The sequence below is a fragment of the Vicugna pacos genome, chromosome 15 (genome assembly GCF_048564905.1).
Source record: "Vicugna pacos chromosome 15, VicPac4, whole genome shotgun sequence".
Classification (NCBI taxonomy): domain Eukaryota; kingdom Metazoa; phylum Chordata; class Mammalia; order Artiodactyla; family Camelidae; genus Vicugna; species Vicugna pacos.
In genome coordinates, this window is record NC_133001.1 from 10,755,896 (window position 1) to 10,781,393 (window position 25,498).

A 25,498-nucleotide genomic window follows, 5' to 3' on the forward strand; every position below is an offset into this window, starting at 1 on the left:
ACACAGGGCTAAAAGTATACATGCTACTATTTCTGTGGGATAAATATCTAGAATTGTAATTTCTGGATCAAAATGTGTTGTATATTTAAAGATTTAACAGATTTTTGGCAAATAACTTTAAAGGCTATACCAACTTACAGTTCCACCAGCCATGTTTGATGATACCTATTTCTGTCAGTACTGGATATTATCAATTGCTTAGATTTTGAAGAATTTAATGAATAAAAACTAATATCTGGTTGTTTTAATTTACATGTTCCTATCTGATAATAGTCCTATATTTATTGGTTATTTATATTTATTCTTCTGTGGTATATAATATACAATACCCAAAATTTCTACTGAGTTCTACTTTCTTTTATGTTACTAAGTAGACGATTATTAAAAATCTTCTATTTCATAACCGTGACAAATAATATATTCCAGTATATTGTTTGTCAGTCTGCTATCTGCCTCTGACTTTGTTTACAGTGTCTTTTGCATAAAAATTTTTTTTCATCTTTAAGTACATCTGTCAAATTTTTCCTTATAGTTCGAGGTTCCCCATCATTAAAAAAGTCTCCCAGAAGTAATAAAAATATTTCTTCATAGTGTCTTCAAATGCCTTAACAGTTTCAATTTTTACATTGGTTATTAATGTAATAGAAGTTTATTTATGAATATGTTATGAGCATTGCTCTATTATTATTTTCTTCCAAATGCAAAGCTGATTTTCCCAGTATCGTATTTAATAATAATGTATCCTTTCTCCAGCAATTTGAATTGATAATTTTTTGTACATTAAATGTATGTTATTCTAATCTGTTTTGGGGTGTTTCATTCTTTTTTACTGATAGAACTTACCTATTCCTACGTCAGAACCATCAGCTACTAAAAGTGGGCACCAGGCCCAGATTGTGATAAAGTAAAATTCAACAAAGAAACAGATATTTCTGTTATTCACACTGCCCTTGAACATGTATGGAAAGTCTTCTAATTCACTTTATACAGTGCTGACATAGTTCTAATGCCAAAATCTGATATGGACGGCACACACGGAGAAAAATACTAGCCACACTTACGAATATAGACATAAATGTCCTAAACTAAATATTAGCAAATCTAGCCGAGCACAACAATAATAAGCCACCATGATAAAATCAACTTATTCCAGGAACACAAGCATGGTATGTTAGGAAATCTACCGACACCAGTAGTTACGTTAACACGTGAAAATGCAGGACTGTTTCTACACCAAAAATTTTTTCAAAGTAGTCAGCAGTTATCCCTCAATCGATCAATCAATCAATCAATCACTCTAAACACAGTAAGAGTATCAGAATCAAATACTAATCATATCAAATGCTGAAACACTAACAGAATTTCTGTTAAAATCCGGAATAAAATATAGATGCCAGTTTTATCCATTTTTATTTAGGATTTATAGGATCTACTTACAAAATAAAATAAAAAATGTTTTAAAAAGCACTAGACAGATCTGAAGAGCCAAAATGATCACAACTCTGTAGATATGATTATACAGCTAGAAAATCCAAGAGGCAAAAAAAAAAAGAGTTAATTAGATCACTGAGCAAGTTGCTGAAAATAAATACATAGAATAACTAGCACTTTAAGTAAACTCTGAACCATAATTAGATTAAACAATGTCGGTTAAGTATTTATAATCTGTACTGAGTTGTCATACAGAAAATATTCAGAGTACAAAATTAAATGCAAACCAAATGGTTTGGGGACTACTTACTACTTCAGTCTTTCTCAGCATGTGTCACTTTTCATGACTTCATGTTGGAGGGTTAGAAGATGGGGAAAGGAGTACTAAAGGGTACCATGATACCCATGAAAATGTAAGAGCTCTTTTTTCAGTCTAGCAAGAGCGCCATACACTAGGAGTTGTAACTCGTCCTGGGGCCCAGAAGGCTGAGAGAACACAGATAAATGGAAGCAAAGAGAGGGAAGGTTCTAATAGCCTTTCCCCAAATATATTCACTTATCGATCATTAAGAGAGACGAAAAAAATTTTAGCCCAAGCCTGAGAAATTCATGATAACATCCAAGGGCTAGTATCTGCGGACCCAGAAAAATGAATAAACTAGAACAATACTGGCTGAAAAACAGAAAGGATAGACTGATCATGCCAACAGTCACATACACACAAGAATTAAGCCAACAGTTACAATGAGAAAAGATCCAGGAGAGAATGCAAGGGCATATTAGTAAAATAAGAAACAGAACCAAAACCAAACTCCCAGAACATACATTTAGGTGGCCATATAGTGGCATGGTTCGGAGCATGAGCTTTATATAAAGAGTCAAGTAGAGCTGTTCTCAATTATAGCTCTGGCATTTACGATTTTAGACAGGTCATTTAACATCAATTAACATTATTACATGTCCTGTGCTTAATGATACAGAAGGTTCCAAAATATCAAGATGGTTTCAGATCATCGAAATAAAGATCCATGAACACAGTATAGTACTAACGCTCTAAAAGACATAAGAAACTATTCTACATCTGAATGAGCCTACAGTGCATCCAGGAAATTGATTTTTAAAAATCACTAGCATCGGTCTATTGACCTGGATGATATATTACTTAAAAAACAAAACAATAACAATAATAATAAAAACTACACAGCAGAAGTCAAATTATTCCAACCTTTAACTAGCTGGATTCAAGCACTAAACTGTCCTTTACTTCTGTCTTCCTGTCTTTAAAGGAGTTAAGTAACCTAACTTTGCTCTTACAAGTGTTTCCCCAAAGTCTAAAATATAAGACTATATGCCTGAATGCAAAGGCTTTTTTACTTTCTCTTGAAGTATTTCATATTTTAAGTACATTGTGAACTATATAGTGTTCCTGTTCAAATCAATGTCACATTATTCTCATTTGCATTTTCAAGGCGAAGTGCACAAAAAAGTGCTTCTTATTTTATATGGTACATCTATCAAGTGAAAGTTAAAGGCTATATTTATAATTTGAAGCAAACATATTTTGGACTATTATAAATAATGTAACAGCGGTAGTCAAGAAGCAGTTGCAGTACAAAACAACTCCGAAAGAAAAGAACTTGTAAGGAGTCAGTTCACACTGGTCTAATTTTTGCTCAAACAGTTACTGTCTCTATATTAGAGAAAATGTTCTGCTGAGGGAAAGTACTTGCCCCTTCTCCACTACCATCCCCCATTCTCCAATCCATTCCTGCAAATTGAGGAGCACCATAGTGAATGAGAAATGTTACCAGTAAGAATATATTATACAAGTAATGATGGTGGATAGTAGATTGAAAACCACTGTCCTGGAATACAACTTTTGCCAGGAAATCTTAGATTTAGATATGAAAATTCTCCAGATTAAATAGCATCTCCCTCAACACATAATACATAACCTGTTTTTCCCACAAGATCGCTCTGATCCTACTATAATCAAAACTAGCATTAAATAAGGAATATTCTGTATGCAACATATTTGATCAAAAACTTTAGAAGACTTCTAGGATCACTATGCTGAGTATGAGAAGTGATAAGAATCATAACATTCAACTGAAATATTTATTCAATTGTGCTGTTAACTGATAAAAGATAATGTCCAAAGTAAAATGGCAGAGTAGCTTGATTGAGTGAATCATCCCAAACAAAGCCATTATAAATTTTGGACAAAATATTAAAAAAAACAACAAGTATTTGAAGGCACTGGAGAGTAACCAAAAAGACAGAAATAAAGAGTCTGACCTTGAAAAATTAACTACGGCCTGTGAGGTTTGTGAATTTGTGGTGTTTCTCCTGAGGGCAAACCTCAATTCACAGGTGACAGAAAGCTGCAGCCTTATTGGCTTAACTAGTCAGGGGACAGAGTTTGAAGCTCATGGAGCAGATAGAAAGTTAAAGACAAAATCCCAGAAGGAAGAAAGGCTTAGAGGAGCAAGAACCAAAATCTAATGTAAAATTGACCCAAATCCTTGGCTAGTTGCTAAACTTCATGTGCACGTGGGAAACCCCAGGAACCCAGAGGAAGAGCAGCAGCTGGAAGCTGGAAGAACCAGGCGGGGACTGCAGCTGCTGTACACACAGGAGAAAGAGAGTCCAGGGCCTGAATTAAAAGCCCATTAAGAAACCAGTAAGAAAATTTCCTATTACGCCAACTTAACTGCCTGTTGAAATAAAAACACTTATTCAGAGGAACATAAAGTCAAAACCTCTACATGCTGTCATTCATAACATCCATCCAATAGAATAACCAGGAAAACGTGACCCAGATAAAGGAAAAACAAGCAGCCAACAGATACTAAACCGAAGATGACTGAAAAAAACAACTAGTAAGCCTTTCAATAATCTTGGCTTAATGGGAACACCCAGCAGATGACGCAAGTCATTGCAGTATCTGCCATGACAGCAAGCTATATGCTAGGACACTGGTCTCATCTTCTTTGACTCCTTCGGCACTTAACATTGTGTGCCTGGCACTTTTATATTTAATTAAATAAATTTTAAACACTTACTGAGCTTGTCTTTTATCTTAGACGTGATCCAACAAGTTAGTTTGAAAATGTATATTAATAAGTTCAGCACATAAGATTAATAGCACTTGTTAAAGCAAAAAATAATTAGCAGAATGGTGTTTGATAGGTGGCATAAAATAGCTTATGTTTTAAGTTAGACTTCATGGATACATCTAAAAAAAATGTTAGCTTAAGTTATACACTTACACAATCACTATTCTATCTCCATCATTTGTTCAGAAAAGCTTTCAAATTCTGCTTAATGTTCTCTTGAAACAAAACCCACCTCCACCGCTGACTGGCGCTGAAAGGTTTTGCTCACTTAGATCTTCTGTTAACATCCAGGCTGGAAGGATTCTTCTCCTCTGGGCAGGGTTTGGCTGTTGCTTACTCATGCCTCTGCATTCACCTGGGAGAGACTAAAAAGACACCTACATATTAACTGCTAAAAAGAGCCCGCATCCTTAATGAAACTGTAAAGTTATTTACTTTGCAGGAAACTGCCATTAAAAAACAAATCCATCTGCAACCACGGACTGAGTTAGTCAAATTTCTCCAAGAGAGAAATTCAATATCTCTATTAGCTGAAGTGTTGGTCTAGGTGATATTCTCTAGAGCTTAACTTCAAAACAGCAAAAGCAGATCAATGCTAGCAAGACTGTCATGCTACGTCTAATAGCGGTTGTCTTTTCTCTCCTCAGATTACCTAAGGAGCATGTTTTAAATGGATGAGACCTTAAATTTCTCACCACGCTGTTTGCAGTGGGCTGGGTCTCTGCTATTTCTGTGCTTCTTTCCAGCTGTGGGTCACCAGTTGTCTCAACAGGCAAGTCAACTGAGGAAGATTTTGGTGTCTCATTCAATACATCATCTTCATCAAGCATTTGACTGTTCCTATAAAGTAAAATTGAAATTCATTAAGTAATCATTTAAACTTAAAACACTTCTATTGTCTACCATGTCATTTTCACAAGTACATCTAGCTCATGAGTTATGCCACTTTCTCAGACTTAGCAAGACAAAAAAGCAGATTACAACATGCTAGAATAAAATCTATAGACTACATACAATGTGCTCTTCATCGTCTACCCACTGCATCACCATAAAAGACATCAATCTTTCCAAATCATGGGCCTAGAAACCACAGCTACTTATACAGTGGGCAGTAGCCACCTCTGTCAAGGTTTAAGAGCTATTTACTTATTTAGTATTTGTCCAGATAATCCATAAAAGTTCAGAGCACCACCCATTAGGCTCCTGAAGAAAAAAAAAAGAAAATCTTGAGGTCAAGTTCACACATAGCTGCTACTGGGGTACTGGCCAGTACCGCCATTCGTGAAATCTCCCCCAAACTTGTAGTCCAACTGCAAGCTAAACGTTCTGACACAAGAGCATCCAAGGTCACATGTGGGACATACCAGCAGAACCAATTACCTCCTCCTCGCGGCAAAGTGTGGTAAGATCGTGCAAAGTTGTTAGATCATTATTCCTTATGTCTGCCTAGCGATGGCCCAACAGACTTATTTTTGAAATTTTTAAGATGTAGATATAAATACTACTCAGAAATAAAAAGGAAAAAACTACTATCATTGATCCAAGTACAACAACTTGGATGAATCTCAAAGGCAGTTTGCAAAGTGAAAGAAGCCAGACACAAAACGTACATATACCGTGTGATTCCATTTAGATGACATTCTGAACAGGTGAAGCTTCAAGGACAGAAACCAGCTCAGTGGCTGCCAGAAGCTGGGGGTGGAGGAGGGGAATGACCACAAAGCAGCAGCAGGGAACTTTCTGGGGAAAAGGAAAATGTTCTATATCTCACTGTGGTGGCACTGACATGACCATACACATTTGTCAAAGTGCACTGATTACACATTTACCCGGGGTAGACTTCACTATGTGCAAACTGTTTCTCAGTAAAAGTGAATTTTAAAATATTGAAGATACAAGATTTTTAAAATTCGTCTAGCTGAAAAGAGAATTAATGGCTTGTTCTGTTTGATTTAGTGTATCTTACAGGAATAATAACCTCCTCCAAAGGCAGCCTTGAATTCATGGCAGGAATCAGCCAAAAGACAATAACTTAGACTACTAAACCTCTGTGCAACACCACAGTTTTCGTTCATTCAATAAATATTTTTTTAAAACATCTAGTGTATGTCAGACACTGTTCCAGGCACTGGGGATTCAGACTTGAAAATATATTTTCAAGATTTCCTTTCCTGTCCTTAACAGTGTCTTAAAGAAAATAACCTCTCTAGAGAGACAATGCACTTCCTCATCAGCAATGAAATTCAGATAAAATGTTTTACAATATTCATAGTCACGTATTCAAGAAATCAGTGCCTGCTAAGCACCCACCAATGGAGAGGCAACAGGAATGCAAGACAAAATTACTGTTAGTCCTTCTATATGAAGCATGTCATAATTTAATGAACTAAAATATAAATTTTTTTTTTTTTGGTTTTCTCTTACTTTGACTTCTCAAACAAGTATGAGTTTTGGTAATTCTAGCAGAATAATTTCACAGAAACATATAGAAAAGAGTGAAAAATGAACAAACTAGGGCTGGTGTGTACAGACCACACATATGCTCCCACTGAGCTGGTTATGAATGGGTTTCATTATAGTCTAAATACTAAATGAAAAGCATATTGGCATGAGAAAAATGGAATCCTCAAGAAATGACCAGCTTTTGTACTGTTATTTTGTTCAAACCTGTTTCTTAGATTCATAACTGGTTGGAAAAAAAAATTTATAGTGGTATCAGGGTCCTTAAAACTGCCACAAAGCACATTTACAAATTTAGATATAATTTATATATTCTGGAAAGCAGAGATCTGAGGTGCACAGTTTGATCAGTTTTGACAAATGCATACATGCATGTAACCTACACCCTTATCAAGACACAGAATATGGAAGTCGATCAAGATGGCAGAGTAGGAGGACATGGAGCTCAACTCCCCCAACAGACGCATCAAAAACATATCTACATGTGGAACAATCCTCACTGAAAACTAACTGGAAACTGGCAGAAAGAGTCTTGTACCTCTGTGCACAGTAGATACCGTTTTGTGCCTTGCTTCTTTGGTAGATTCCTTAGGATTTCCTAAATAGACAATCATGTCATCTGCAAATAAAGACAGTTTTATTTCTTTCTTTCCAACATTATGCACTTTATTTCTTTTTCCTGCTTTACTGGACTGGCTAGGACCTCCAGTAAATGTTGAATAGAAGTTGTGCAAATGGATGTCTTTGTTTTGTTTCCAGTCTCAGGGAGAGAACTTCCAATACTTCATTATTAAGTATTTTTTATAGGAAGGAAATTCCCTGCTTTTCCTAGTTTTCTCTAAATCTTGTTTTTAATTTGAACAGATATTTAATTTTTGTCAGAGTCATTTTTAATACATCTACTGAAATGATAGTTCTTTCATCTGTTACAACTAATTGCATTGATTGATTTTTATATGATAAATCCATCTTGCATTTCTCAGAAAAATTCCACTTGGTCATAGTATATTAAAATCCTTTACACAAAAAATAAAATAAAATAAAATAAAATAAAATAAAATAAAATAAAATAAAATAAAATAAAATAAAGTAAGATAAAATAAAATAAAATAAAATAAAATAAAATAAAATCCTTTATACAAATTGCTGGATTTGACTTGTAAATATTTTGTTATGAAGAATTTGGATCCGTATCTGCTTTTCTTGTAATGTTCTTGTGTGATTTTAGCATCAGGGTTATGGAAGTGTCATAAACAAGTGGGGAAGTATATCCTCTTCTACTTTAGAGAAAAAGTATAACATTGGTATTATTTCTTCCTTATGAGTTTAAGAGAATTCACTAGTGAAGTTCTTGTAGGAAATTCTTAAATTGTGAACTCAGTTTCTTTAATGGACATAGGATTCATCAGATTTTCTATTTCTTCCTGTATCGGTTTTATTTGACTGTGTTTTTCAAGGAACGAATCCATTCATTTAGCCTGTCAATTTTACTGGCATAAAGTTTTAAATATTTCTTTGTTATTCTCTTAAGGTCTGCAGGCTCAGTGCTGACCTCCCATCTCTCACTTCTGACAGTGATCATTTGTGTTTTCTAGCTTTTTTTCTTGGTAAGTCTTACAAAAGTTTTATGAATTTTGTTAGTCTTTTCAAAAACCAACTTTTGTTTTTGTTGATTTTCTGTGGTATTAATTTTCTGTTTCATTCATTTCTAGTCTTATTCTTACTACTTCCTTTTTTCTATTTTGGATTAATTTACTCTTTTTGGTCTATCTTCTTAAAACAAAAGCACAGAGCATTAGTTGTACAGCTTTCTTCTCTTCTAATATAGGCATTTTATATAAATTTCCCTCAAAGGACTACTTTAGATGTAGCTCATAAATATTTTTGTTGTGTTTTCAGTATTATTCTGTTCAAAATATTTTCTAATTGCCCTTGTGATTTCTCTTGGTCCCATGGGTTCCTTAGATATGTGTTGTTTAATTTCAAAGCACTTAAAGATACTCCTAGATATTGTATTTCTATGGACTTTTAATTTAATATAGTGCAATCAAAGAACAAACTCTATATTAATTTTGTCCATCTACTTCTATAGGTTCAGTTTAAGGATTCTATAATTTAAAAGCTAAAACAAAGGCAAACAATCTGCTAATGACTGCCTCAATAAAACTAGTGTATTAATTTCAATTTCACACCAGATATTTATTACAATACCCCATTTCATCAGTTTCCCTATTCTGTATTTTCTGTTATTCTTATAAGAAAGAAGAGTTATACAACTGTAGCCTAAGCAGAAGTTAATACCTTAAGAAAATTTTAAAAGCTAAGAAAAAGATTAAGAAAATGTAGCCAGTTTCAAATTAACTATCCTCTTACTATTTCCTCTTACTATGGAAAATACATTCTAAGCACAATGGTAAAAGATACAACAGGAATGTGTTACTATTGAGGCACAAGTTTCCAAAATCAAATGTTTTCTAGAAAAACACGTACATACACACATCACGGAAGTCCCACATCACCAACAGAGTTGAATTCTAGAATGGTTTCTACTCAAGCATTTGTCCATGACTGATGAATTAGATTACAAATCCCATTACTTAATCTCATCTCACCAGGCAATCTTACCTTAAAGTACATTGCATTTCTGTTTCAGAATGTGTAGATAAAACACGAAAAATGTATTTGTCAACTAATAGAGAAAAACTATCTCCAGGATTCAACCAGCGCCATAGGTTTGTCTTCAATGGTAAGAGCTGGCTCTTCTCAGAAGACTGATAAAAACATGGATTTGTGTGAATCTATCAAAAAAAAAAAAAAAAGAAGTGATGTTATAACTCAAAATTATGACAAAAATAAAACTAAAATGAACTGATATAAAATTTTAGTATCAAAACAATTTTAAGTATAAACTTGGACTTAGAAGTCTAATAAATCCAGCACTTGTAAGTACGATAATTATTATCTACATGTAAGAAAGAAAAATCGCTTTACTATACCCCCCATTTCTCCAGGAATCAAAGGAGAAAGCAAAGTTATCAATTAACTGGTTAAAAGATACTTCTTTTTTGCTTAAGACAGATGACAGGACATTGGGAAGAGAAACATGAAGAATTCGCAGTCCAGAAACTGAGTCCCGCAAAATTCACTAATCCCTTGAAACTGGCAAGCTTCTTTTCTGCTCAGTTTCCCCTAATAATTTCTTACTATGATTAAGAAATGAGAAACTATGGGAAGGAGAATTTTGATCAAATCTCTCAGGCAAACAACACAGCTTTTTTTTTTTTCCAGTCCTCACAGAGGGATTTTCTTGTTTTGTTTGAATGAAACTCCCACTATGAAGATCACCACCCATATTCAAATTGCAAGAGGTAAATATGTCTCGATGTCAAAAACTATTACAATGGCCACTATCTTGAATTCTGTTTCCAATGATTACTTCATGTTAGCAAAGATAAAGAGAGTTGCCTCCATAACTAAGCTCTACTGAAAGGTACCTTAAAAATTCTAACTAGAGCTGAAATTGACCACATCCAAAAGAAATGGAACAATGATTAAGTAGACATGAAACAAAACTTTGGAAAAATAATAGAATACTATAAATACTTTATACCAATGTATTTGTAGATATGGCCAAAATTGACAATTATCTTGAAGAATATGTACCAAATTGACTTTAAAAAAAGCACATATGTTTTCATGTATGTGTGATCTGTTTAAAAATATTAGAAAAGAAAAGGAGATTGAATTATACTTATATTTTAAGAATATAATCAATAATTAAAATCTAATTCTTCTCAAAACCAGACTTAAATGGATTTAAAGATTTTTCTTAATATTCAAACTCTTCCCCAAACCAGAAAAGATGGAAGGCTCTGATTCCTTCAAGGACGTTAGGTTAACTTTGATTCCAAAGCAGACATGAGCAGAAAAAATCCTGGCAAACCCAAACCCACAGTGAATAAAAGATACAAGCTACCAATATGAGAGGCACGTCTGAAGTATCCACATACTTTTTCACATATCCATGGGATTATAGATGTGAACTGAAATAGATTATGCGATGGTCTTAGAAGTGGTGCAAAGGATACCATTATCCCTGAAGAACAGGAACTAAAATACATATCAATCTTCTATAGCTTTCTCTTGGAGTTATCATTAAATATTAAAGAAAGATTGATATGTACAAAAAAAAAGAGAGAGCTCCTGTTCTTTTCAGTGCTTTTTTTTAATTTGGAAAAAAAATTTTAACAAAATGAGTTGTGGAAAAGCTATTTTACTATTTTATAGCTACTTTTTTACAAGTGCATTCATAATTTCAAGGGAAGAAAAACAATCACAACTCAGAAATTTTACTGTGCAATAGAAAAAATACAGTCACCCAAAGATGCATATTTTGAGAATCAACACCAAATAGCCAAAAAAAAAAAAACTTTTCCAACTTATATGTACTTATAGAACTACCCCCTCAATCATCCAAGAACCAAAGAGTAAGTTTTTATTAAAATGAAATAAAAGCGTTAACAGCTATGAACTCACCCTGTGGACATAACTAACCACTGGCGATACAGTCATTTACAGAGAACATCATCATTTTGCCTTTATAATGCATTTTCTCCCTGCTGATACCAGACTGTAGATTAAATTTAAATGACACATAAAAAAGCTAACATCATCTCCTTGTGAGCTAACATTATCTGCTCATGCACAATTTCCAAGAACTGGTAAGAGCCAGAGCCTTTTCTAAAGGGAAATATCAGAAGGAAGAAAGACAAATTCATCCAATTTAAAAATACAAATTAGTTACTGCCCTAATTGCGTTCATCTATCATTGTCTAAGCTACTTTTTTATTTGGTTGGATCCCTAATTTGAGGGAAACAAGAAAAATATCTAACCACTTAAAGTATACATACAGAAGGGATCACTGTAACAAAATATTTGCTATATTCATTTATATAATTTTACATAGTTTTTTAAACTAAAACTTCTGTCTCAACACTTTGCTACAATTGTATATGTAGCTTGCTTTAGCTAAGGGATCAAATAATTTCTGATTGTTTAGGGAACAAAGAATAAATGATATTTATCACGTGTTATAAATAAAATGAATAAGCTAGAAGTCATTTGTCCATCTCATACTCATTATTTTTTTTATTTTGCCTAAAATTTTTTATTGAGATATAATTGACATATAATTTTACACTGGTCTCAGGTGTACAACAGAATGATTCAATATAAATATACACCTTGAAATGATCACCACAGTAAATCTAATGACCATCACCACACAATGTTAACTTTCAGGATTTACTCTCTTGGCAACTTTCAAGTCTGTTGTATGATATTAGTGACTGTTGTCATCATGCTGGACATTACATCCCCGTGATTTATTTATTTTGTAACTGGATGTTAATACCTCTTGACCCGCCCCTTTCCCATCTTGCCCAGCCCCCAAAATCCTTCCCTCTGGCAACCACCATTCTGCTCTCTGTATCTATGGTTTTCCCCAGGCCCGTTCTTTTTTTTTTCCCCCATACTCATAATTTCTGATCTTACACTTCTATTAACAAAATTAGTTTGAGAATCTCTCTAAATTTCTCTAAATTGCACCTGGAAGGCACAGCTACAATAAGTAGTGGACTAAATAAATAAGTCTATTTCAAGGGGATAGACATTTTATTGAAACTATACTGATATAAACAAGAGACCAAGCATTATATAAAGCAGAGAACTTGTGCATATATCACTAAGTCCAAGAAGCAGCTTTCCTTCAACTAATATAATGTGAAAATAATAATTCTTGGAATTAAATTCAAAACCCAGTTACATATTTTTCTAGAAGAACAATCAAATTCTAGTACTAGAGCTGCACATTTCCTTTTTAAAATAAACTTGTTCATGTCTCACAACGTTTGGTCGTTCGGTATTACAGAAATAACTGCAGTACATCGTAATAGTCTTTACATCTTTTTCATGATGTAAGTGTTCCATAATAATGTTTTAGAGACATAATACATGTAAGATATTATGCACAGGTTCACCACCCAGTTTAAGAATATTACCATTAGTTTTGATGCTCCCTGTGTCTTTTCCTATCCATTCTCTTCTCAGTTCCCTCAGACGTAATTATTCTGATTTTTGTGTTTAATTACTTCTTCGATTTTCTTTATGGTTTTACCACCTATGTTTATGATCTTGAATATATTGTTTATTTTGTAGGATTTGTAATCTTATAAAAATGGAGCCATACTATACATATTCTTCCAATGCTTGCGTTCATCATTCAGTGCTATGTTCCTGATTTTAAACCATGTGTTTTCAGCTTTCACTGTAATGTATCCTCACTGGTGTACTACATTTCATTCAATGAATATATCCCAGTACATTTATCAGTTTCACCGTTGATGGAAATTTACCTTGCTTCCAGTGTTTTGCTGCCCTATAAACAATTCTGCTCTCCAGGCTCTTGTACACAGCTGTTGGTACCTGTGTGTGTGTGTGTGTGTGTGTGTGTGTGTGTGTGTGTGTGAGGTCTGACTTGGATGGAATACGAGCCTTCATCTTTAGGAACTAACGTCACACTATTTTCCAGAGCGGCTATGCCATTTAAGCTCTCACCCACAGTTTATAATACTCCACTTGTGCTATATCCTCACCAACACTTGAAATTGTTAGACTTTCCATTTTTGCTCATCTGTTGAGTGTGGAATGATATCTCACTGTGGTATCATTTATTTCTCCATTTAATAAGGAGGCTGAGAATCTGCTTTTCATGTTTAGTAACCAGTCGGGTTTCTCCTTCTGCGATGTGCCACTAACGTCTTCAGCCCATTTTCCTACTGGATTATCTTTTTCTCACTGATTGAAGGCATTTGCTAGAAGTTTTGAGTATCATTCCTTTGTCAGTTAATTGCGTTTTAAATATCTTCTCCCTATTGTACTTTTCATTTTCATTAGACTGTCTTTTGACAAGCAACGGTTCTTAATTTCAATGTAACTGGCTGGTTTTTTTTTATTAATTTATAATTATTTTACAATGTTGTGTCAAATTCCAGTGTAGAGCACAATTTTTCAGTTATACACGAACATATATATATTCATTGTCACATTTTTTTCTCTGTGAGCTACCATAAGATCTTGTATATATTTCCCTGTGCTACACAGTATAGTCTTGTTTATCTACGCTACAATTGTGAAATCCCGTCTATCCCTTCCCACCCTCCGCCCCCTTGGCAACCACAAGTTTGTATTCTATGTCTGTGAGTCTGTTTCTGTTTTGTGTTTATGCTTTGTTTGTTTTTGGTTTTGTTTTTGTTTTTTTTTAGATTCCACATATGAGTGATCTCACATGGTATTTTTCTTTCTCTTTCTGGCTTACTTCACTTAGAATGACATTGTCCAGGGACATCCATGTTGCTGCAAATGGTATTATGCTGTCATTTTTTATGGCTGAAACTATTCATTGTATAGTTGGAGTTCATTGTATTCCATTGTATAAATATACCACATCTTCTTTACCCAGTCATCCATTGATGGACATTTAGGTTGTTTCCATGTCTTGGCTATTGTAAATAGTGCTGCTATGAACATTGGGGTGCAGATGTCATCCTGAAGTAGGGTTCCTTCTGGATATATGCCCAGGAGCAGAATTCCTGGGTCACACAGAATGTAACTGGCTGTTTTCCAATCTTTTTTTTTTAAACAGTTTCTGCTTTCTATATCTTAATTAAAAATGTTTCCCTACTCCAAGGTCATAAAGGTTTTTTTCCTATTATTTTATAGCTTTGATTTTCACATTTAATCTACCTGGAATTGACTTTTGAGTATGGTGTGAGGTGGGGGGGGGGTCTAATTTTTTTTTTCCTGCCCAAACAACAAACTGTCCTAGTACAGTTTACTGATAAAAAGTCCTCTTCTCCACTGACAGGTAATGCCAGCCCTGGTCCAAATCAAATCCCCACATACTTAAGCTTGAACCTAAGATTGCTTTCAGTTCTAAAAGTCTATTCAACTGAAAGCACTAAACCTTCCTATGAAGATAAATCAACAGTTAGTCTGAATTTCAAGAACTTTTTAAAAGAAGAGAACACCAAATGGCAAAAGAATCCTAACTTGGAAAATATGATGGAAAAAAGAAACTGAGTTCTAATTCCCATTCAACAACTTGCTGCCTATGTAGAATTAGACATTCTAAGTTGTCAGAAATAATGGTACCAATGACACAAAATTGTAAGCTGACTATACTTCAATAAAAAAATATATAAAATAATAATAATGATACCAAGAATAGGGTAAAAATGTTTACATTCTTTCCACGTGTATATTAAGTAATATTTTTAAAAATATAAACAAAAGCATAATTGATATAAATAAACTTTATCATCCCAAATTTTAGTTTTATATCTATAATCTAATGAGGAGTTTTTGCTCCAATTTCTAGAATTGCTCTTCTAATTTCGCATCTACCACAGTTTGGTGCTCAAAAGTCACCTGTTGCCTGCACATAAGTACAGTCTACTGAAAGACCAAGAAAAGGTAAAGAATGTTTTCTAAAAGGTGTCTTCTTTGAACATTGTTAAACTCCCATTCAGAAATCTGACCCACTTCATAATGGATAAAGTTCAATTCAAAGAGAGAATTTTTCACTAACAAAACCACCTTTGAGAATACTTATTTTATATTATCAATACTCTTTTAAATAGTCAGAGAAGTTCCAAATGTATCTGAATATTTTTCATCCAAGTATAGACACAACTCCAATTAGTATTTTTATTAATAAGCCAATTTGGAAAATACTCTAGGCATAGAAATCTATTAAAGTAAGCCTATAACATTTAAGTGACTCTGGTTGCTACCCCACCCCTCAAAACCCAATCATTAGTTATGGACTTTCTTATAGAATCTTACTCGTAAAAAACAAAATCATAATGTATACATGAACTGGTAGTCACCTTTGATTAAAATTCTAAGCATATAAATGTAGCACCACCCTATGGGGGAAAAAGGTGGTGATTTAAATAGGTTAGACCTTTAACTCCCAATTATCTTTTGGCAATAAGAAAAATATACCCTGACATTAATTCCCTGTTTCCATAACCTTTAAAATAAGCCCCTCTAATCAGGAGCTCCAATCAGGTGAGAGAGAAAGAGTTAAAGTAAATTATTAATAACGTATTTACCGGTTTGATTCGAAGCTGACCACCCACCACCTCAAGAATGGCATGTCTTCTGGACACTCTCTTGTCTGTTATCTACAGGGGGGAAAAAGTAAAAATTTCAAACACAGCCACTTCCCTAAAAAATAAGAACAATGAGAATAACAACAACAAAAAACACAGCAATGTTTCTGAAATAAGTGGACTAGATATGAAATCTATTATTCATTCAGCAACTGTATATTGAAATGACTGTCCTCACCGAACAAATAATGAGACAACTCAGAGATTAAGGGACCTGCCCAAAGTCACAGAAGAATAAATGGCAGAACAGTGACTCAAGCTTGGAATCTAACAGATCCCAGAACCTTTCTTGATAGTTTCCATTCAAGACAGACATTTAGTGGGGATGCTTATCAATAAAACTCATAAAATCTGAAAAAAACTATATAAATATGTACTTATCAGTACACATTTCAAACACAGGAAATATAAATTTGTTACAATGACAAGAGGTCTTAAAAAGCAGCAGTCTGGTAAATGGGAGAGGAATGACTACCAGCTTTGGGGTCAGGCAGACCCAGGTCAGGCAGACCTGCATTTGAGCTGAGGGCCATCAGCAGCAGAGAGCACAGGAAGGCAGGAGGGGGAGCAGTGAAAACCAAGCACTGACAGTGAAGAAATTTTTTTAATATTTATTTGCTTCCTGTTTTGAGCCAAGTGTTCTACTTACGCCCACAATCACTTCTGCAGAACGAAGTTTAACAATTGCTTACACTTTATAAATGTTGAAATTGCCAATCAAGCCTTCCCTGCACGGCTATTAACATAATACTTAAGATCACTGTTGCAATTTGTGGCTGATATGTAATGAAAACATTTTAATCGCCAACTTTACTTAACACCACAATTATCTGGCTTATCTCTTGGTCACCTGAATATCTATCACTTCATTTTTGTTGTCATTCCACACATGTTTGTAGAGCGCCCTCGGTGGTAGGCTGATTTCTAAACTGGGCCCCAAGATTCCCTACCCGCTGGTGTACGTGTAATCCCTACATAATCCCTAGGACTGGAAATATGACAGATTTTGTTCCTGTGAGTAGGTCATATTACTTGTCAATTGACCTTGAGATATGGAGATTATCCAGGTGGGCCTGACTGAATCACATGACATCCTTTGAAAACAGAGTTTTCCAACTTGTTATATAGAGGAAGTCAGATATTCAAAGTACAAGAAGGATTGGGAATGCTGTTGCTGGCTTGAAAGATGGAGGGGGACACATGGGAGGAAATGTGGGTGGCCTCTAGTTGCTAAGAGGAGCCCCTGGCTGATAGCAGGGAAATGGAGGCCACAATCTGATAATCTCATGGAGCTGGAGTTTGCCAACAATCTGGACGAGCTTGGAAGCAGATTCTTCTCCACTGCCTCCATTCAAGAACTCAGCCTGGCTGATACCTTGGTTTCGGCTTCTAATGGCCTGACTAGGTTGTAGAATTGATCCGCCTTGAGCCTGGATGCCTGACTTGCAGGGCTGTGAGCTAATAAATAGGTGTGGGTTTAAGCTGCTAAAATGATGACACTTGTTACCCAACAATAAAAAGCTAATACACCCTCTATGTGCCAGACACAGTACCTGGAGTTGGGGATGTAATGTGGCTTCTTCACTTGTAGAGTTTATATTCTGGGGGGACGATAGGGGATAAGGGAGATGCAACAAAGAAAAAGCAGTACAGGAACACATAGTGAAGATCAGATTGTGGTCAGTGCTGTGGAGAGAATTACAATGGGGTGATATGGAAAGTGTTTGGGGGGGACCCTTCAGATCAGTTGGTCAAGGGAAATCTCTCTGAGGTAGACATATATGGAAAGGCTTGCATGACAAGATGGTTCCAGCCAAGTTCACTTCTTGGGAAAAAGCTGTCCAGGCAAAGGAGGGACCAAGGCAAAGGGCTTCCTGTGAGAAAGAACTTGTGATTGACAGACAGATGGAAGCACAGCACAGGGACCTGGGTGATTAGGATGCCAGCAGAGGAGGTAGGAGAGGTGGTTAGAGGCCAGGTCAGGTAGGGCTTTGTGTGTCATGGTAAACAAATTTGAATTTGACTCTAAACATGTTGGGAAGCCATTGGAGGAATTTAAACAGGTTGTCATGATATGATTTACATTTTCATGATTTTGTACAGTGTGGAGGCACATAGAAATGTTCCAAATAAAATCGGAAATAGAGCAAGACTTTTTTCATGAAATTAAAATATTTTACCAGCTATTTATGCCTGGAATATATTTAAATTTTGAAAGCAATCTTTGGCTCAGGGGTACTTTCCCTTTTATTTTATTGCTCTTTATCTGCCCTTCTCTGTGTTTCTTTTCTTTTTATTTTGAAAAAAATGGAAAAAGGAATTTACAGAAAACAATATCGAAATGTCCAATTGAGAACTTACATTTTAACATACTTACATGTTCACTTCAAGTTCTTATATTTTTTAATAAAAGAGGAAGTGAAGTCCATTTTGTCCTTTTTTTCCTATCTTATTTTCTTTCTAGCAAGTTAAATATATCATAGATTTTGTGTATGTTCTTCTAGGCCTTTGTTGAATTTTGATGTTTTAAGTACACATGTATATTTTTATTGTTTGGTGGATTTTTAAATTAAAAACACTATCTTTTATGTATGCATTATTTATATGTCATTAAATTTATGTAAATGTAAAAAATAACCAAGTTTGCATAGGCCAGTAGGTAAACAGAACAAACAGTTGGGAGTTGATTGTGGGCATTCTGATGAGCAAAGATGGTGGCTTGGACAAGAGCAGTGGTGGTGGACACCCAGATCTGAGGAGAGTAAGGTGGTATGAAATGGAACCAAAAGCAGATTAGGAACAACCTGTATAACACACTGTGAGACCCTCAGCACCTTTCCCTGTTACCTTAGGAGACCAGCATCCAAGCATGTATCCCTTTCCTGAGGCCCTCCAGTGGCAGATTAGTGGATCGTTTTGTGGAGAAATGAAGTAGCTCCCAAGAAAAGCTCTCCAGAGACAGACAAATGGAGCATTCCATCCACAAGGATGTCATGTCCTTTCATTACCCCAAGTAAAACCCAGCAATTGAGTCTCTGCCCAGGTCCACAGTGCTTCAGATCAACATTTGGTGCTTTACTCTTAAAAGGAACAAATGGGCAATCCAGGATAACTAGGTATTTGAGGAAGGCCTTCCACATAAAAGTGATGAAAATGCACAACAAATAAGCAAACAAACAAATAAACAAAAACCAAGCCAAAAAACCAACCAATGAAATAAACAAACCAACAGAAAATGACAATGAAAAGGAACTCAGTGAAACAGACAATGCTGGCAGCAGGGGAAAACATCAAGAACCTGTAACTATTATCTTCATAAAGATAAGAAAATTTGTTACACCAATAAAATATCAATAGGATACTTGGGAAAAGGAAACAGAACAATAAAGAGCTCTTGGGGGGAAAAGATGATGTTTTTATTTCACTACCCCAAAAAACCTAAAAAGTTCTTTAAAATGTTCAAAAGTAACTTTGTTGTCCAATGAAAGGGAAAAAATGATGGGCAAGAAGGAAGAAAATGTAGGAAAATAAAAAGGTCAATCCAGGGGCTCCCAGAGCTTTAAATTAGGAGAATCAGAAAGAGAAGATAGAAAAAATGGAAAGGATTAATTATCAAAGGGCTCATGTAGCAATGTCTCCCCTAAATGAAGTTTGTGAACTTCTACACTGAGGCTCCTGAAGGCTCAGCATGCTGTATGAAAGAAGACCCTACACCAAAGTACATTATTGTGAACTTTTAGTACACTTGGAATAAAGACAAGTGAGAAGGAGACAGAGAAAGAGACAGAGACAGAGACAGGGAGACAGAGACAAGCTCAGAATTCAAAATGGTTTCAGACTTAACCATAGCGATGCTTGATAACAGAACAGAAGGGCAATATTTTTAAAATTTAAAGAGATACTTATAGTCAACCTAGGACTCAAGACACAGCCAAATTATCCATTGAGGGTATAAGGTATTATGTAACATTTTATGTCATGAAGGCTCAAACATTTTACCCACTACACATCTATTCTTAGGAAGCTACCAAAGGATGTGCTTTATAAAATAAGGAGTCAGTCAAGAAAGAGGAAGACGTGGGTTTAAGAAACCAGGGCATTTCATGCCTGGGGTTGAAGAGGGTAGAGAAAAGAATGCTCATGAAAACCTTGTAACAGGCCTGGAGACCAATAGGTCCAGATGGGAACAGAGGACTGGAGGGCAAAGGGGAAAAGGACACAAATAGGTGGGTGGCAGAGGGGAGAACAGGAGGCAGAAATAAATGTTTGAAATTGTGGTTGAGTGTTTGTGAAAATTATTGATAGAGTTTGAAAGACTTTTGGGGTAGTCGGGAAAAAAGTAGCAATAAGTACATTAAAAACTGAACACATATTGACACAACATTGTAAAATGATTAAAAATCAATAAAAAATGTAAAAAAATCCAAAAAAAACCTGAACACATAAAAAAGAAATCAATTAATGTCTTTAGGAAAAGCAATAGTTCTATAAGAAAAGATATGACATCCCAGTATATTACTTGGCTTAGTAATAAATAACATTTATATAAGTCATAATGATGCAAACACTGATTGTTGATTAACTCAATGTTTGATATGTAATTAAGATGTTGAAGATGGTGTAAGAAAGCTCAATGCTTAACTTCTATAGCAGGAAGTCAACATATAAGGTCTTAAATTTGTAAAGCAAGATATAGCAGCTTGAGTATCTTGTTTAGAGACAGGGACATAACTACCAGAAAAAAAGGATTGAGTCCAGCACTCCTAAAAGCATTATTTAGTGATCACCACAGCTCTGTAAGTAAAATTATTTCTATTTATCCAGATAACAAAACCAGACCCACTGAGGTTAAGTGAACTTGCCCAGTGTCACATATGAATGATATAATCAATGCGGAGGTGAGCAGAAGGAGAGATTATAGAAAAGAAAATGAAAGGGCAACTGGGTGAAAGTCTAGCCTAGGAAAGCACAGAGAAGGTGAAAAGAAAAAAAAAAGGTAAATACAGAGGAAGCTGACATTCCCGGGAGTTCAGGAGTGCAGGTGTACATGGGTCTGGCTCTAGACAGAGAACTCCCCTCCCAGATAAGCTGTGTGTAGTCAGTGTGGTCGTGACATCAGCGGTGGAGAAGTGTCCACACGTCCAGGTTTCTGAGCGCTGGGCATGGATGTCTAAAGTGGTTGAAGCAAAGTTGGGCCTAGATGTTATGGAATCATAATAGGCATCAATTCCAAAGTGGAGAGTCCAGGACAGTATTTTTCAAAAACAAAAAGGAAAGAGTAAAAAAGAACGGAAACTAGTTAAAAGTAACTTATCCTAAAATGTTTGTCTCCTGAGCCCTGGGTTGCAGCTGGCCCTAATAAACTTTCCTGTTTTACCCCTAGGCAAGGAAAGGTTTTTCCAGGCAACAAGCAGTAATGACCGGTACTTGAAAGAACATCTGATATAAGTAGGTTAAACAAATGCTTGTTGAAAAAAATAATACCTACATGAGTGATTTAATAAATGAGTGAATAAATGAGTGCCAGACTATGAGTCCCCAAATCTGAGCTTTAAACCTATTTTAATCTCCTATGTGTTGTCTTTTAGCCAATTACCAAACCTCATTTTTCACAAAGTCAAACGAATACATTATCAATCAATAAAATATCTGTCAGCTAGGAAAGAGAATCCATGGGAGAAGCACATGGAATTTTGACTATGAAAATACTTGCTAAGTCTGGATCACTACACAAATGAAAGACATTGTATTTATTACTTGGAATCCATTGGCAAATAAGTAAAGTGCTGCATCAAGGAAAGATACAGATTTTGAAGAAAAAAATCATGATTTTCATAATAATCATTTTCAGGAAGAAAAAAGTAATGAGGATTAATGACAGCTGATGAAGAAGCCATAAATACATTTTATATCATGAATATCAGAATATTTAAATAATAATATAAAAAGTATCAATAGCAGAAAGAAAAAACCACAGTTCGTATATTTTTGTTCCCAGTTGTTTCTTTTGCATTTCCCCATAAAGTGAGGCATAAAAAAATAGTGGTAAATTGCCTTATCTCAAAAAGCATAATATAAAATAAAATAAAGTAATATATACTGAGTAATCTCTAATGGTTGCATTACACTTCCCATATTTAACTTATATTTCCCCCACAACTTACCCCTTTCAGACTTTACCATTTATAATTTATCATATTTCTTTTTTTTTACATTTTTTATTGATTCATAATCATTTTACAGTGTTGTGTCAAATTCCAGTGTTCAGCACAATTTTTCACTCATTCATGGACATATGCACACTCTTTTGTTTCACGATAAAGAAATAAAATACGATTTTAGTGTACACTTAAAAAGACACTTTTTAAAACTGTGTGATACTAAAGTTTGTTTCTGTGTGAAATCAGTCTGTCACTTTACATTATTTTTATAAAACTACTGTAATATAGATTTTAGGCTATATCACTATGTGTACAAAACATATGTGATACAGTAACATAACAAACAAATTAGGATCCATCGATGAATGAATAAAATTTTAATTTTTTTCTCTAGTCAAAAGACTCAATGAAGAACAAAACGCCATGTACATGTTAAGTGACACATTAAAACTACATGAAAATCCAAAAAATACACGAAAATATGTCTAAATGACACTGGCGATACAAAATGCTATGTACTCAGCTCACCAAAGAATTATAAATACTTCATCTTTTCTACTCTTTTTAAAGCTACGAGGAATGTAAGATTTCATACAATCTCACAAACCATCTTATGAAAATACCTTCAATTTCACATTGAAAAACAGTATTTAAATGATCTGATAGTCAATTCTCGTTTTAATAAAATTCTTGTCAAAATCTTGTAAAATGCTACATCATGTTGAAATATGAAAAATAATTCTCTAAAGGAAGTGTTTTTCTAATACAAATGAGTATCCTGACCACAGTAATTTATGTAACAAATGTTATATTACTTGTAATTATTCAAATCCATTTCATACATCAAAAATAAAATGTAATGCAGCTACTATAGTCCACACTACCTTACAGGAGGAGCCAAGGCCAAGAGACCCTGCTGCGGTCTGGAGGAGGGGCCCTGCGGGCGGTAGGAGGGGCGATGAAGGCGAGAGGAGGGGCGCTGCGGGCGGGAGGAGGGCCGCGCAGGCGGCAAGACGGGCGCGCATGCGCGCGGACGCACAGCTGCGCAGACGCGTGAATCGGTCAGAGCGTGTCGGACGTCCGCCGAGGCCGGTTGCTCGTGGACCAGCTCCTGGAGGAGGAGCGCGGCCCGGGGTCTGGGCCGCCGCGTGCCGTCGCCTCCGCTGCCGTCGCCGAGCTGGTAAGGGGGCGCCGGTGCGGTCGCGCAGGTCCGGGAGCCGGCGGGTGAGGCCTGGGCTGTACCCTTGGTGAGGCGCACAGGGAGGTCTGCGGAGGTGAGGCCCGTGCCGCGCGGCTCGTTAGGACCCTGAAGCGGGTCCGGGCCGCCGCCCTGGCTCGTGGTGCCCCACCTCCCCAGCCCCCACGTTAGTGGTTCTTGAACGCCACGTCTTCGTCGCCGCTTATACCCACGTTTGGGAAAGCGGGTGCAGCCCCGGGAGGCGGGAGGGCGCCGGACGGCCCCGGAGCACCTCCGACCGGGCCTCGGGTCATGGCCTGCTCCCGGCGGGCGGGTGCGGTGCGGTGCGGTCACGGGGGCCACCGCGGTGGGGTGGGTGCTTCCCCGTGTGAGCCCCTGGGTTTGTTCCCTATTCCCCCGCGGCCTGGACTGGGGTGGCCTCCGCTTCCCTATGTTGGGGGGTGCCCGTCTCGCGGCCAGCCTGCTCCTGGGAGGCGAAGTGGTGCTGCCAGGGTGCGTGGGCGGCGGCGGCGAGGGCAGCGGGGAGAGGGCTCTGCCCCTGGGAGCCTGTCGTCTTGCTCCCATCTCCCCCGCGTCCTGTCCTGGGGGCGGCCTCTGCCGCCCCACGTCCGCAGGTCACAGGTTACAGTGTCAGTCCGCTCCCGGGAGGCGGGCATGGTGCAGTCAGTGTGCCGGGGCGGTGACAGTGACAGCGGGAAATGGGATCAAATCCCCGCGCTCTCGAGGGGTAGCCCCCAACCCACCATCGCCACTGCAAACCCCACTGACCACACCTTGCCCGCCTCCCGGGAGGAGGCTGACAGGGGGAAGTGCGGTCCATGAAGCTGGAGCAGAAGAGGCCTCCCCCAGGCCAGGCCATGGGGGTGATGGGAGCAACTTGATTGTCTTTAGCAGGGCCGCCCCTAGCCTCCACCGCTGCCGCTGCCTGCTGTCCATCCCCAGAATCGCCGTACCCTCCCCCTCGCAGGTCCGTGTGCGCAGGGCCTCCGCCTTTGGTGTCCGGTTCATCATCCGGGCCATCAGCCACCCAGGGCCCACTGGTGAGCAGTGTGCAGCCCAGGACCACCCTGACCTGCTGGCTCAGATAAGGCCCTGGGTAGGCAGGTCGCCCTGGTGGGAATTGGTACTGCCTCTGTTGCCCACTCCCCCCCCCCCCCCCCCGTTCCCCGCGCAGCTCCCGGGAGCCTTAGAGCCAGGACACGGGGCTGTGTGCCCACACACTGCAGGAGATCCCCATCTGGGGGCCGTCGCCATTTTGACCAGGCCCCGACCATCCTGCCCCTGGCAGGGTGAGGGGGGTCATCCCCGCGTAGGGGTGCACTGGGAGTGAGGGGGGAAATCCTGCGGTGACGGGGGACAGGCTGAGGGGTGAGAGGCCGCTGGGAGTGGGAGTGACCCAGCTGAGGAGTGACGTGGCCGTCCCTGGGTGAGGGGCGCTGGGAGTTGGCGGTATCCGGCTGAGGGGTAGGGGCTAATCCCCGGAGAAGGGGATCATCTGTGGATGGTGGGGGGACCTGGGGTGAGGCATGAGGGGTCAGCTTGGTTTGCAGGGACTGTAGCTTAGGACTTAATGGGGCAGAGTGTGGAGGTGGGGACCTCAGTATGAGGAGAAGGAGCCCTGTGTCGGGGATCAGGTCAGGAATCGGGCCTGGCCGGGGTGGGGTGCGGGGTCCGTGACGGGGGTGAGGGGGTTGTGTGGCGGCCAGCGGAGGGAATGGGACTGTGGCGTGCGGCCTGGCCCGGGGCCTGTGGTGGTTGTGATTGGGTGCCGGGACCCTGTCGGTGTCTGGGTGGGGGCATTGGGGTTGGGAACCCAGCTGGCCAGTCGTGGGCCACGGGATGGGCCAGCCCCACCACCCCACGGCCTGGCCTCGCATGGCCGGGCTTGGCCC

At 37.7% G+C, this 25,498-nt stretch overlaps 1 protein-coding gene across 1 annotated transcript in view; it reads right to left on the reverse strand.

The window, feature by feature from the left end:
• APLF (aprataxin and PNKP like factor) overlaps nucleotides 1-23,358 on the reverse strand; it is a gene marked incomplete at its 5' end in the record, with an annotated part of 60,834 nt that extends 37,476 nt beyond the window's left edge. Inside the window, 5 exons of the mRNA XM_072938387.1 lie at nucleotides 4,783-4,915; nucleotides 5,246-5,390; nucleotides 9,636-9,808; nucleotides 16,188-16,259; nucleotides 23,293-23,358. Coding sequence (XP_072794488.1) covers nucleotides 4,783-4,915; nucleotides 5,246-5,390; nucleotides 9,636-9,808; nucleotides 16,188-16,259; nucleotides 23,293-23,358 — 589 coding nt within the window. The remainder of the gene's footprint in view (nucleotides 1-4,782; nucleotides 4,916-5,245; nucleotides 5,391-9,635; nucleotides 9,809-16,187; nucleotides 16,260-23,292) is intronic.
• Between the last annotated feature and the right edge of the window lie 2,140 nt (nucleotides 23,359-25,498).